The 13,687-nt window shown below is 43.0% G+C and overlaps 1 protein-coding gene and 1 non-coding gene across 2 annotated transcripts in view; both read left to right on the top strand.

Moving 5' to 3' along the window:
- kiaa0100.L (KIAA0100 L homeolog) overlaps positions 1 to 13,687 on the top strand; it is a 59,423-nt gene that overhangs the window by 21,505 nt on the left and 24,231 nt on the right. The window contains exons 17-25 of the mRNA XM_018246128.2: positions 5,636 to 5,827; positions 7,348 to 7,550; positions 8,652 to 8,770; positions 9,645 to 9,865; positions 10,609 to 10,799; positions 10,907 to 11,006; positions 11,967 to 12,148; positions 12,697 to 12,991; positions 13,264 to 13,421. Coding sequence (XP_018101617.2) covers positions 5,636 to 5,827; positions 7,348 to 7,550; positions 8,652 to 8,770; positions 9,645 to 9,865; positions 10,609 to 10,799; positions 10,907 to 11,006; positions 11,967 to 12,148; positions 12,697 to 12,991; positions 13,264 to 13,421 — 1,661 coding nt within the window. The remainder of the gene's footprint in view (positions 1 to 5,635; positions 5,828 to 7,347; positions 7,551 to 8,651; positions 8,771 to 9,644; positions 9,866 to 10,608; positions 10,800 to 10,906; positions 11,007 to 11,966; positions 12,149 to 12,696; positions 12,992 to 13,263; positions 13,422 to 13,687) is intronic.
- trnad-guc lies at positions 950 to 1,021 on the top strand. Its single transcript has one exon. It is a non-coding gene; the product is annotated as a tRNA-Asp (tRNA).

Here is a 13,687-nt window from a genome sequence, read left to right as displayed (position 1 = left end):
GGACAAGCTGCTTTCCCGTCTAGATAATCCTAGACAGAGGCCTTCTAAGCGCAAAGCCCCTTCTCTGTCAGATGAAGACAGTATTTCTCCTCCCAGGCACCAGTCTCCCATTCCACCTGATTCTGGGGATGAGGATCATTCAGATGGCGAACTGTCTTGTGGTTCCGAACATGACGAGGAGGAATCGCATAAATTTTCGTCTGAATCTGTGGATTCATTGATTTCCTCTGTGCTGGAAACTCTCAACCTCCAGGAGCCGGAGGCCATTGCTGAAACCTCTAAGTCTCTCTTTAAATGACGCAGTAAGACATCTCCTGTTTTCCCTTCTCATTCCCAGCTTGACCACATTATTCAACAGGAATGGGACAAGCCTGAGAGACGTTTCCAAGCAAATCGACGCTTCCTTAAGCAATATCCCTTTCCGACTGATATCACGGACAAGTGGTCATCTCCTCCATCAGTTGATGCTCCTGTGTCTCGTCTCTCTAAGAACACAGCACTGCCAGTCCCTGATGCTTCTTCCTTCAAGGACTCTATGGACAAGAAGATAGAGAGTTTGCTACGCTCCGTTTTCTCGGCCTCTGGTTCATCCCTTCGCCCGGTTATTGCCATGGCGTGGGTCAGCCGGGCCATCCAATCCTGGTCCGATACTCTCATTAACGCTATAGCGGAAGGAGCTCCGCGTCACGAACTTTCTCAACTAGCCTCACAAATCAAAGACGCAAACGACTACTTGTGCGAAGCTTCACTAGACGCCACACAGGTCATCAGCCGGTCATCTGCCCTCGCAGTTGCGGCTCGAAGGTCCCTTTAGATGAAGCTATGGTCCGCTGACCTTTCCTCCAAAAAGTCTCTTACCTCCATTCCCTTCAAGGGTAAACTTCTTTTCGGACCCGATCTTGACAAGATCATTAGCCAAGCTACAGGAGGAAAGAGCACTCTGCTACCATCCTCGTTAGTATAGTGGTAAGTATCCCCGCCTGTCATGCGGGAGACCGGGGTTCGATTCCCCGACGGGGAGCCACAACCGAAGGCTCGTCCCACCTTTCGTAGAGGAAAGTTTTTTCGTACCTCCCAATCCAAAGGTTCGAGATCTTCTCCTCCAAGAACGTCATTCACAAACAGAGGTCGCTTTACCAACAAGCAAAGGCCTTCCTGGCAAAACAGAAAACACGCCTCTAAGACCACAGATAAGACTACCTCGGCATGACGCCGTGCTCACAAGAGCAACGCCGGTGGGGGGGAGGTTAAGACTTTTTGCAGAAACATGGGTCACACTCATTCAGGATTCCTGGATACACAAGGTCGTTACCCGGGGTTATCACCTAGAGTTTTCATCTCCTCCCCCTCCACGGTTCTTCATGTCACGGCTCCCACTGCAGCCGCACAAACGTTCAGCATTCCAAGATGCGATTGCCACTCTTCTTCTCGCGGAAGTTATTATTCCTGTACCTCCTGCGGAGCGCTTCAAGGGTTTCTACTCGAACCTCTTTGTTGTTCCCAAGAAGGACGGCTCAGTTCGTCCTATCCTGGACTTGAAGGAACTAAACAAATTTCTCCGTCCTCGGAAGTTCAAGATGGAATCCTTAAGGTCCGTCATCGCAGCGATGTCTCCCGGCCAATTCCTCATGTCCCTCGACATAAAGGATGCCTATCTACACGTGCCTATTTTCCCTCCGCATCAGAAATACTTGAGGTTTGCCTTCCAAAATCGTCATTTCCAATTCACGAGTCTGCCCTTCGGCCTCACCTCGGCCCCTCGGGTCTTCACCAAGATCATGGCCGCAGCCACGGCAGTGATTCGCGGTGTGGGGATCAACATCACTCCCTACCTCGACGACCTTCTAATCAAGGCACCTTCCATTCAGGAGGCTCAACAAGCTCTCCAAACTTCCATGACCAAACTGCAGGATCTAGGCTGGGTTCTGAACCTCACCAAGTCATCACTGGTACCCAGCCACTCCATGCTCTTCCTAGGCATGATGTTCAACACTCAATCTCAAATGATATCTCTCCCAATGGAGAAAGTCTTCTGCCTTCAAAGATTAGTGATGAATCTACTTCTGGAGGGCAGGTCTGCTCAGGGGCAATGGACGCAGAGCGAACAGCGTCTGCAGATCAACCTGCTCGAGATCCGAGCCATCCGATTGGGCCTCCTTCACTGGCAGCACGACCTCCAGGGTCAAGCAGTAAAGGTTCAGTCGGACAACTCGATGGCTGTCACCTACATCAACCACCAGGGCGGTACAAGAAGCAGAGGAGCGCTAAACGAGATAAAACTTATCTTTCGATGGGCCGAGGCTCAGCAGGTTCACCTATCGGCCATCTACATTCCAGGGTTACTGAACTGGGAAGCGGACTTTCTCAGCCGGCAGTCCCTAGACCCGGGCGAGTGGTCACTAAACGACGAAGTCTTCCAAGAGATATCGCTACGGTGGGGCCTTCCAGACGTGGATCTCATGGCGACCAGACACAACAGGAAAGTCCCGACGTTCCTGGCTCGTTACAGGGATCCTCTAGCCTTCGATGTCGACGCCATAACGGCTCCGTGGCCTTTTCAGCTGGCGTATGCTTTCCCGCCTCTGCCTCTCATCCCCAGAACCATCAGAAGAGTTCGAAGAGAACAGACCACTCTAATTCTGATTGCTCCACACTGGCCCCGACGGGCTTGGTTTTCGGACCTACTAGATCTGTCAGCGGCAGAACCATGGACCCTACCATCGCTTCCGGACCTTCTCACCCAAGGACCGATCCGGCATCCAAACCCCGGACTTCTCAACTTAACTTGAAACCCAAATCCTAACCCAGAAGGGTTTTTCCACGGCCGTTGCGCACACAATGTGTGCAGCGCGCAAGCCTGTCTCAGCCAGAGCGTATTACAGAGTTTGGTCCACCTTCCGTCAGTGGTGTTCTAAGCACAAGGTCAAGTTCCGGGAGTTCTCCATACCGCACATCCTGGAGTTCCTACAAGAAGGTCTCACATTGGGCCTGTCTCTGGGGTCCCTGAAGTCTCAAATCTCAGCCCTCTCGGTTCTTTTCCGAAGACGTCTGGCCCTGCTTCCTGACGTCAAGACATTCATGCAAGGAGTGGCTCATGTGGCTCCACCGATTCGACCACCTTTTCCTGTCTGGGACCTTACGCTTGTCTTACATGCTCTTCAGTTGCCTCCATTTGAACCTTTGGCCTCGGTGCCTCTCCAGTGGCTTACTTGGAAGGCCGTTTTTCTACTTGCTATTGCTTCGGCGAGACGGGTCTCCGAGCTCAGCGCACTCTCATGTAAGGCTCCCTATCTCATCTTCCATCACGACAGAGCTGTTCTTCGTACTATTCCATCGTTCCTGCCGAAGGTCGTTTCAGAATTTCATCTCAACCAGGAAATTGTTGTGCCATCCTTCTGTCCTGCTCCGGCTAACCCTAAGGAAAGGGCCTTACACACTCTTGATCCAGTCAGGGCCCTGAAGTTCTACCTGCATCGAGTTCAAGACTTTTGTAAGTGTGATGCGTTGTTGGTGCTTCCTTCTGGTCCTCATCAAGGTCAACCAGCTACCAAGCAGACCATTTCTCGATGGATCAAGCAAGCTATCCACAGAGCTTACACTGCAAAGGGAAAGGATCCCCCACACAGGGTCACCGCTCATTCCACCAGGGGTGAGAGTACTTCCTGGGCGTTCCGTAACCAGGTCTCAGCTGTGCAAAGCGGCAACGTGGACTTCCGTCTATTCCTTTTCCAAATTTTACCACTTTGATACCTTTGCGGCATCTGACACTCGCTTTGGCAAAAGGGTGCTGCAGGCCGCGGTGGTTTCTTCTTAGGCCTCTTTTCCCACCCGGTTTTTGGGGACAGCTTTGGTATGTCCCATGGTCCCTGTGTCCCCCAAGCTGACTTGGAGAAAAGGAGATTTTGTTTACTTACCGTTAAATCTCTTTCTCTTCAGTCACTTGGGGGACACAGGGCTTCCCTCCCTGGATAGAGGCCTTCATTCCTTCAGATATGTTCTGGTTAACATGTTTTTGGGTTATTTTTCTACGTTGGTTATTATTCCTGTTGACTTTGTTACAAACTGAGTTAAGCTCCGCCTGCTGGGGGTATAGCCAGTGGAGGAGGAGTCAGTTTCTTATTTTATGGTTGTGTCCTGCCTCCTAGTGGTACTAGCTATACCCATGGTCCCTGTGTCCCCCAAGTGACTGAAGAGAAAGAGATTTAACGGTAAGTAAACAAAATCTCCTTTTCTCCAAGTCAGCTCCTTTTCCCCATTCTTTCTATTCCTGGAAAAAGGCTAATAATTTTAATTCAAAACCCTCAAACCCTCAATTTGGCATGTCTCATAGGAGTCCAGCTATCCTTGCCCAGTGCAAAATTATAAACCTTGAAACAGCTGAATGTAGGGGATTTATAAATGCATGTACCGGTATGTGCCCTCTGTGCCTTTCTTTTTTATTGAAGCGCATAAAAATGGCAAACAATGCACAGTATATTCCTCTGTGTCCAGACTTTCTAAAAGAATATTTAATATGGCGACATCAAAGAAAGCAGAAAATCAGGCATTGTCTGGAACATTTCATTTCCTTTTCAATGCCATCATTTTAAATAGATTAAATGCTGTCGTAATTGATTTTGCCTACTGAGTATAATCTTCATTTGGAGTCTGATTATGTTGTAAAAATAGACTACCCAGGAAAGCTCAAGATTATTTTTGGTGCTCAGATTTCTGATGCATGTTCAGTGGCCATGTACATTCACTACCTAAGCACAAATGTAGGATATGTGTATACATGCAGATATGTATGAAGTAAACTTGAGAACATGTTAAATAGATTAATTCCTAATTGAAAGATTATCCATTTTTTATAATTAGGATGCAGTTTCCTTCTAACGTTTCATATTTGTATCAGACATACAAACTGAAACAGCAGCACATAAGCTTTTGATTGATTGCCCATTGTTTTCTGGGTCAGTGGCTTTGACCCAAGTAGTTGTCTTTAAAGAACAGCTTTCAACCCCCAAGCCAGGGGGGCAACAAAAACCCTGCCGTGGTCTGATGGAGGCATTTAAAACCCTCTTCTAAAAAAACATCTGTGAAAATGAATGGCTCTTGAATTATTATAAACTGCTATGGAATCAAGTGCTTGTATTGCTGTACAGGTATGGGATCTGTTATCCGCAAACCTGTTATCCAGAAAGCTCCGAATTACAGAAAGGCCTTAGACTCCATTTTATCTAAATAATAACATTTATTTAAAAAGATTTCCTTTTTCTCTGTAATATTAAAACAGTACCCTGTACTTGATCCAAACTAAGATATAATTAATCCTTATTGGAGGCAAAACCAGCCTATTGGGGTTATTTAATGTTTAAATGATTTTTTTAGTAGACTTAAGGTATGAAGATCCAAATTACAGATCCATTATCCAGAAAACCTCAGGTCCCGAGCATTGTGGATAACAGGTCCCATACCTGTATTTTCATATTTCATATTCAGTGTTGCAATAAAATATCAAAATTACATGTTTAAGTTTTTTTTTTTTTTAATTTTATGGCTTAAAGTCAGGTAGATTTTAAGTCACATTGACAGATACAGTAAGTTTATGCTGCTTCATTTAATTAATCACTTTGTTGTTTTTTTTAACTCACAGTGCGAATACGTGATTATCCACGTTACCTGTTTGAGATCCGAGACTGGCACCTCTCAGGGAGACTACTTGGGGCTGAGCAGAGTGGTCAAGCCAGCGCACGTAGGAAACAAGTCTTGCATTTGGGGATTCCATGGGGTGATGCAACAGTGGAGAGGAACATGCCACCTCTGAAGTTCTTTCATGATTTTCACTGTGAGTTGGGTCACTCCTTGTTGTAGTTCCAACCTAGGACTTATAGATCATTTGCTGAAGATTGAATAAGTGCTGTCCTGCAAATAAGTTGTCTTTTCCAATATTTGCTGTTTCCAACTTTAGTTTAATTTAATTTATATTATAAAGAGGATGCTCAGTCATGCACCAGCCTAAAGTTTCAGCTTCTCGATAGCAGCAATGATCAGGACTAGGGGGTCACCATCTTGGAAAGTGTCTGTGACACTCACATGCTCAGTGGGCTCTGAGCAGCTGTTCAGAAGCTAAGATTAGGGTTTGTTACAAATTATCAAGCAGAAAATGAGGTTGTCCTGTAATATAAGCTGATGCGACAGGACTGATTATTTGATTATCAAGGTAGTTGCCCTGGTTTCTGTGCTATTGTGTAGTTATTATCTGTATTAATGAGTAATCAGCCTTATATTCTATGTGTACTGTATATTGTGAGTGGATCCCTAAGCTCATTAAGTGATGGCAGCACAGAGAATGTGTTGTGAATCAGCAGAAAAGAAGATGGGGAGCTAATGGGGCATCTTTGGAGACACAGATCTTTACTGCGAATGGGCTGTGGTTGACTTGGGCTGGTACAGAGCCTAAAACATAATGTACATTTCTGGCTACTTCTTTAGTTAAACTTTAGTTCTCCTTTAAATGGGTTGTTCGCCATTGAGTTAACATTTAGTATGATGTAGAAAGTGATGTTCTGAGACAATGTGCAATTGGTTTTAATTTTTTATTATTTGTGAGTTTCAAGTTACTATAGCTTTTTATTCAGCAGCTCTCCAGTTTGCACTTTCGTGAGTCTGTTGCTAGGGTCTGAATTACCCTAGTAACCATGCAATGATTTGAAAAAGACACTGGGAAAACGAGTAATAAAAAGTTGAAATAACACATTTGTAGTCTTACAGAGCGTTTGTTTTTAGATGGGGTCAGTGACCCCCATTTGAAAGCTGGAAAGGGTCAGAAGTAAAGGCAAATAATTAAAAAACTATAAAAAATAAACTAAGATCATTTGAAAAGTAGCTTAGAATTTGCTACTCTATAACATACTAAAACTTGAGCCCTTATCACTACTGTAGTGTTGGATCTCATTTTGGAACTTGTGTGCTGTGGGCCCAGTAGGCTTTTTGCAGCAGTTCTGTGTATCCATCATTTTTTCATACGGCTGTATCTATGTATTCTATGTGACCAGAGGCAATACCTAATGCTTTTATGTAGCTAGTGGGCCTAGAAACTACAAATACATTGTAAGTCAGACATTGTATAAATGGTGTAAAGCTCTGGTGTATGATTGGGTGAAAACATAATAGTTATCCATAACGGATAATGTGTGACCAACTGTGCATTTTAGTGGCTTTTTTGAATTCTCCCATTGTGCTTCTTACTACAGCATTTTAAAGCTATAAATGAAAACCATTGGATGATAGTATATTTAATATTTATCGCTAGTTTTCATTATCAGAACAAAAACCAACATTGTTTGTGAACTTTTTTGGTTGCAGCGGAGATCCAGCTGTACACCATTGTTTGGGGCCCATGCTGGGACCCAGCCTGGACTCTGGTGGGTCAGTATGTGGACCTTCTCACCAAAACCTCAGTGGACCCCAGTGCACCTTTACCATGGTGGGACAAGAGTCGATTGCTTCTACATGGGCACTTTAGCATGGACATTGAGCAGGCTAACTTACACCAGCTGGCGACTGAGGTAATTCTAGTGTACATTGTATTGCATATTGTAAAATAAAAAAGGAGAACGCTGTGTACGCATGCATATTTTATAAATCATTGTTAGCACCAGAATCTAAAGTTTCATTGTGATATTGTTTTCAGCAGATAATATACTCTCTTTCTGTTAGACTTGGCTTCAGACTTACTGCAGTTACTTTAAAGGACATTTTCCTACCATGTCTATAAGTTGGGCACATCTTCCCCACCCAAGCCACATCATTTGTACTGCATATACCCCCTCCATTTGCCAGCGCATCACATTTTCCTAAAACAAATTTTGACTGCTGCAAACATGTATGGACATGTATGCTGTAAAGGTCATGCAATGCAGAATACTTTGATAAAAAGTTCTGCTGGGGTTGAGCACTATAAAGTAGAGATACACCGGATCCACAATTTTGGATTCGGATGAATCCTTCACAAAAGATTCGGCTGAATACCGAACCGAAACCGTATCCTAATTTGCCTATGCAAATTATGGGTGGAAAGGGGAAAACATTTTTTACTTCAAAATTCACGCGATTTAGCTCCCCGTCCCTAATTTGCATATGCAAATTAGGGTTTGGATTCGGTTCGGCCGGGCAGAAAGATTTCGAATCCTTCTGAAAAAGGACGAATCCTGGCCGAATCACAAACCAAATCCTGGATTCGGTGCATCCCTCCTATCGAGGTTAAGCAGAGCTCTGGAGAGGTGGTTAGGAGAAAAAAAATAGGATCAGACAGCTAGAGTTTCTATGGGAACCAGCAATGCTATATCCTCATTGGCTGTTAGACTGGAGGGTGTGTTAAGTAATCTGAGCTGAGAAGAACTGGGCATGCTCATTAGCCAACAACCAATGTAAATTCTTGTGGGAGGGGGCAGAGTGGGTTAGAGGAGGAGAAGGAATTCTAAGTGATTAAGGGGATGCTGCAGCCTTACCGTTAACCGTTGAACAACCAAAGTGGCAGGTATCTAAAGATTTCAAAGAGGCTGTTCACTGATTACATTGTTGTGTGTGTGTGTCATATAATGATTATAAAACGTCTTTCTAATGTAAACCTAACTCAGGAAGCATTTATATTTTTCTTCACTTTCTAGGACCCATATAACACAACAGAAAACATGCACTGGGAATGGAACCACCTGAAATTTATCTGGAATCCAGGACAGTTTGTTTTTAAAGGGGACCTTGATGTCAACGTCCGTACTGCCTCAAAGTGAGTAGGTGGGCAGGTGTAGAAGGCCTCCACATACTCTTCACTGTTAAGAGCGTTCCTCAGGGGCAAATTGTATTGTCTTAAAAACTCAAAGAAATCCACCTGTACCTATATAAATTTATGCTTTTAGGTCCATTCCTGTGACATTGTTATTGTTGATTAGAAACTGGTATTAAAGGAACTGTAACACTAAAAAAAATTTTTATTAAAAATTCCATTCTATCCACACTAATAATAGATCTACCCTGCATAAAGCTTATAATATCAATGCTTTATTTAAACAGGAAAACGACGATAGGGCGACTCACTCTGCAGCTCTGCGCACTAGAATGGATTTTTAAATAAAAATATTTTTAGTGTTACAGTTCCTTTAAGAAGAGGCAAGCCAATGCGACCTTGAGTCCTATGAGTACAAGTATAGAACTGGTTATCCAGAGTGCTTAAGGTTCTCCAGATGCTGTGGTTTTCCAGATACGGTATCTATATGTAATTTGGCTGTTCATACCTTATTTTTCTAGGAAATCATGAAAGCATTAAATAATCCCAGTAGGCTGGTTTTGTTTCCAATAAAGCTTCATTATATCTTTGTTTAGATTACGTACAAGATACTGTTTTATTATTACAGAGAAAAAAATAAAAAATTGATTTGAATAAAATGTAGTCTTTCTGGATAATGGGTTTCCGGAATAATGGATCCCATGCCTGTATATCAGAATCTAGGGCTTTATTTGTGTCCCTGAGTATCTGGTCAGTAACCATTGCTTCCAACAGAACAGAATTTGTCCCCAAAATAGATGGCATTAAGATCTGTAGGCAGGATCTGCCTGGCTTCTGTTCTAAAACCTTTAATACTTTAGCCTTACTCTTCCTGCAGGTATGATGACTGCTGCTTCCTTCACCTACCGGATCTCTGCATGACTTTTGACCTGCAATGGCTGTGCCATGGGAATCCTCATGATCATCACAATGTAGCTCTTCGTTCTCCAGACTTTCTATCAGAGTTCTCTTCCATTCAGCAACATGATTCTTACCGTGCCTTCCGCTCTGAGAACATCAACTTATCCATCAAGATGGATTTATCTCAGCCCCATTCCGGTAGGTGATGGCAAAAAAATCTCATCTGTATGAAAGAATTATTTATGTACTTTCTGCCTAAAATTTAAAGGGTTTGTTCACCTTTGAGTTAACTTTTAGTATGATGTAGAAAATGCTATTCTGAGACAACTTGCAATTGCTTTTGCTTATTTATTATTTGTGGTTTTTGAGTTATTTAGCTTTTTATTCAGCAGCTCTCCAGTTTGCAGTTTACGTAATATGGTTGCTGGGGTTCATATTACCCTAGCAACCATGCACTGATTTGAATAAGCGACTGGAAAATGAATAGGAGAGGCCTCAATAGAAAAATGAGTAAAAAAAAATAACAATAACAATATACGGTATGTGTAGCCTGGGAAAACACTGGGAAAATGAGTAATAAAAAGTAGCAATAACAACACATTTATAGCCTTACAGAAGAAGAAGACTATAAAAAATCAAAAACTATAAAAAATGAAGACCCAACTGAAATGTTGCTTAGAATTTGCCATTCTATGGCACACTAAAGGTTAACTTAAAGGTAGGGTTGCCACCTTTTTTAAAAAAAAAAAAATACTGGCCATGGTGGGGGGCGGAAGAGAAAGGGGCGGGCGTGATGCAAAAAGGGGAGGAGCCGATGAGGGCCCGCAAAGGAGCTGGCCACGTGGAGTAGCGTCACAAAAGGGACGGGGCCATGGGGCGTAGCGTCACAAAAGGGGCGGCATTTTAATACTTACACATTTACATTTTTACCCATTCTTCAGATGCCTCTCAACCTCGTATCCTGCTTTATAGCAGTACTTTGCGCTGGATGCAGAATTTCTGGGCAACTTGGAGCAGTGTGACACGGCCCATTTGCCGTGGGAAGCTCTTCAACAATTTGAAGCCTGGCAAGAAAAAACTCGGACAGCATTACAAACAGATGTCTTACACAGCCCTGTTTCCCCAGCTGCAGGTAGGACTGCACTATAGTGCTGCTTTGTCATGATGCAATATATATCGCAAAGAACTTATGAAACGTTACCAAATACTGACCCTTTTTATTTTAACTGTGATTTTCAGATTCACTACTGGGCCTCCTTTGCACAGCAGCGTGGGATTCAGGTAGAATGTGATCAAGGAGAAATCTTCACTCGTGGGGTACAGAGGCTCATCCCACAAGGTAAAAAACAAAATGTAGGATCTCTTAGTGTTGCGATTGTTTTTTCCAAGTTTTGTTAGGGTAATGGTAGAAAATGTGAGGTTAGGTGGTACCTTTTATTGGTAAGTAAAAACTGCAATCTTTCAAGATGATAGCATTCCATCTCTTCTTCAGGCTTTAAGATGATACATTGTATGAAACCTTAGTGGTAGACATTTATGCATACCACAAAAGTGGGAAATAGACAAGATAAGGGTCCACTAGGTGGATAACACATGGATCTCGATCTTATCTACTTCACAAGGGTACTTAGGCTAAAGGCCACCATACACGGGCCAATAAAAGCTGCCGACAGACCGAGTCAGCAGTTTATTGGCCCGTGTGTGGGGCCTTCCGACACATGTCCCTGATCAACATATCAACATCTGGCCGAAAGTCGGGCAGATCTCGATCGGGCAGGTTAAAAAATCCTGATCGCGGCCAAACAAGAAGATCTCCCTGTGTATGGCCACCTTTATGGTCTAAACTTCATTTTTATTCTCTGGTTTTTCATAAACACAAATATCCTAATAGAGACATCCCCTTTATTCATGCAAATTTCCATCACCAGGACCGAAGCAATGGGGATTGGCGCACAGGAAATTAAAAAAATTATTGTATCTCCACCGCATCCCAAGTGGTTCTGAACCAATGTGGGTGTGGTTGGGCAGCATGCCGCCCCCTAAAATCCTGCCGCCCTAGGCCTGGGCCTTTGTGGCCTTCCTCAAATCCAAGCCTGAGCACTCTTTAATATGAGACTGTTTCCTTGGTAAAGGAAGAATCATGACAAAGCCCAATAAATACAAATAGGCCATTTATAAAGCATATTGTAATTGATTTGGCAATGGACATGTATTCATTAGGTTCATGGTTCTTGTTATCCATATGCTGATATGCACTGATGATTATACTTTATTAATTTTCATTGTGGATGCTTGACAGCTGGAACAGTGATGCGCCGCCTGATCTCAGAATGGAGTGTACCACAAATGACCAGTAAACTGAGCTTGGTGACTGTACACCTTATGGCTTCTGCCTGTGATGAAAATGCTGACCACCAACTTGATAACTTAGTGCAAAAAACTCACTTGCTCAGCTTGTCCTCTTTGAGTTATGAAAGGCAGGTAAGCATCAAGACTGCAAAACAAGACATCCAACTTTAATATTAGTTTTACCTCTGCAATTGTTTGTTTTTACTGACAGATGTAGAAACAGGCAGGCAATGGATAACTGTTATGGGTGAATTATTGAAGGCTTTATCTTGATTGTCAATCACTCAGACATAAATAAGTTTGCAGTACTCATATAGCCAGTGCTGATTTAAGCTGTGTGGTATCTGCAAAGAGTAAAACACAGTTATAGACTAGTTACAATTACATCATACTGAGGGATGGTAAGGGTTTAGTTTACCATTATCAATTTCAGTTTTTAATACAACTACAAATCTTGTCGTTTTTGGCTGTTGTTACAGTGCATATTTGCTCTACATTCAGATCACTGTGTAATTTCTTTTCTCAATTAGGCCACTGTCCCTGAATTAGATCTTATTTTTGAAATTCACTGACTGATGTTTAAGTGGTAATCATAATAATGGCATAAGTACATTATTTTGATTAAATAGAATTTATTTCTGACCCCTAGCACTGTTCTTATTTTGATGCTCCCTACACAGGAACTGTCGCCCACCGGCGAGGAGAATACCATGTACACCCACCGGTTGCATCTCGTGGATCTCCGAGCATCTTGGACAACTCTGAACCGAGATATTGCTTTTGGCTTGTACGACGGCTACAAGAAGGCAGCTGTTCTAAAACGCAACCTCTCCACTGAAGCACTCAAAGGGTTGAAAATTGATACGCAAATGCAGGCGAAGAAGCTGAAACGTGGTTCCATGCGTAGCTTTCCCCCTCCCAAGAAAGTCACAGCACCTGTTGTCACTGGCAGAACTGAAAGATCACCCTCAGGAGGTGCGAGCCGTTTGATTTTTACAACCTCATTAATAATGATCATGTGGCGCGTATTTTAATCTTTGAAATTATCTAAATCAGACTTGTTTGTCAAATGATTTTATTGGGAAAAGTGATTCATTTGCAGGTTCCTATTAAAGTGGACATCCCATCTAACCACTCTTAAATTTAGTCATGATATGTAAATAAAAATTATCAATCATTATGTTCTGAAAGCAGGACATTTTCACTTGTGAAAAAGTATCACTCAAAGCTCTTACACTCCCCTCTAGGTGCAGACATGCTGCAGAAATTGATAGAGGAGACGGATAAATTTGTGGTATTTACTGAGGAGGAGTCAGGGGTGAGCGAGCAACTCTGTGGCAAAGCTGCTTGCCAGGACCAAGACATCCTTAACCATAACTGGCTTATCGAGCTGGTCAATTGCCAGGTAACGGCTTTTTAGGAAATATATTCGGGATGCATCGAATCCACTATTTTGGATTCAGCCGAACCCCTGAATCATTCGCCAAAGATACGCCCGAAAACCAAACCAAATCTGAAATTTGTATATGCAAATTAGGGTGGGAAGGGGAAAACATTTTTTACTTCCTTGATTTGTGACAAAAAGTCATGTGATTTCCCCTCGCCCCTAATTTGCATATGCAAATTCATATTCGGTTCAGCTGGGCAGAAGATTCGCCGAATCCTGCTAAC

This window comes from Xenopus laevis, chromosome 2L (genome assembly GCF_017654675.1).
Source record: "Xenopus laevis strain J_2021 chromosome 2L, Xenopus_laevis_v10.1, whole genome shotgun sequence".
NCBI classification, from domain to species: domain Eukaryota; kingdom Metazoa; phylum Chordata; class Amphibia; order Anura; family Pipidae; genus Xenopus; species Xenopus laevis.
This window is presented reverse-complemented; position numbering and strand designations above follow the sequence as displayed.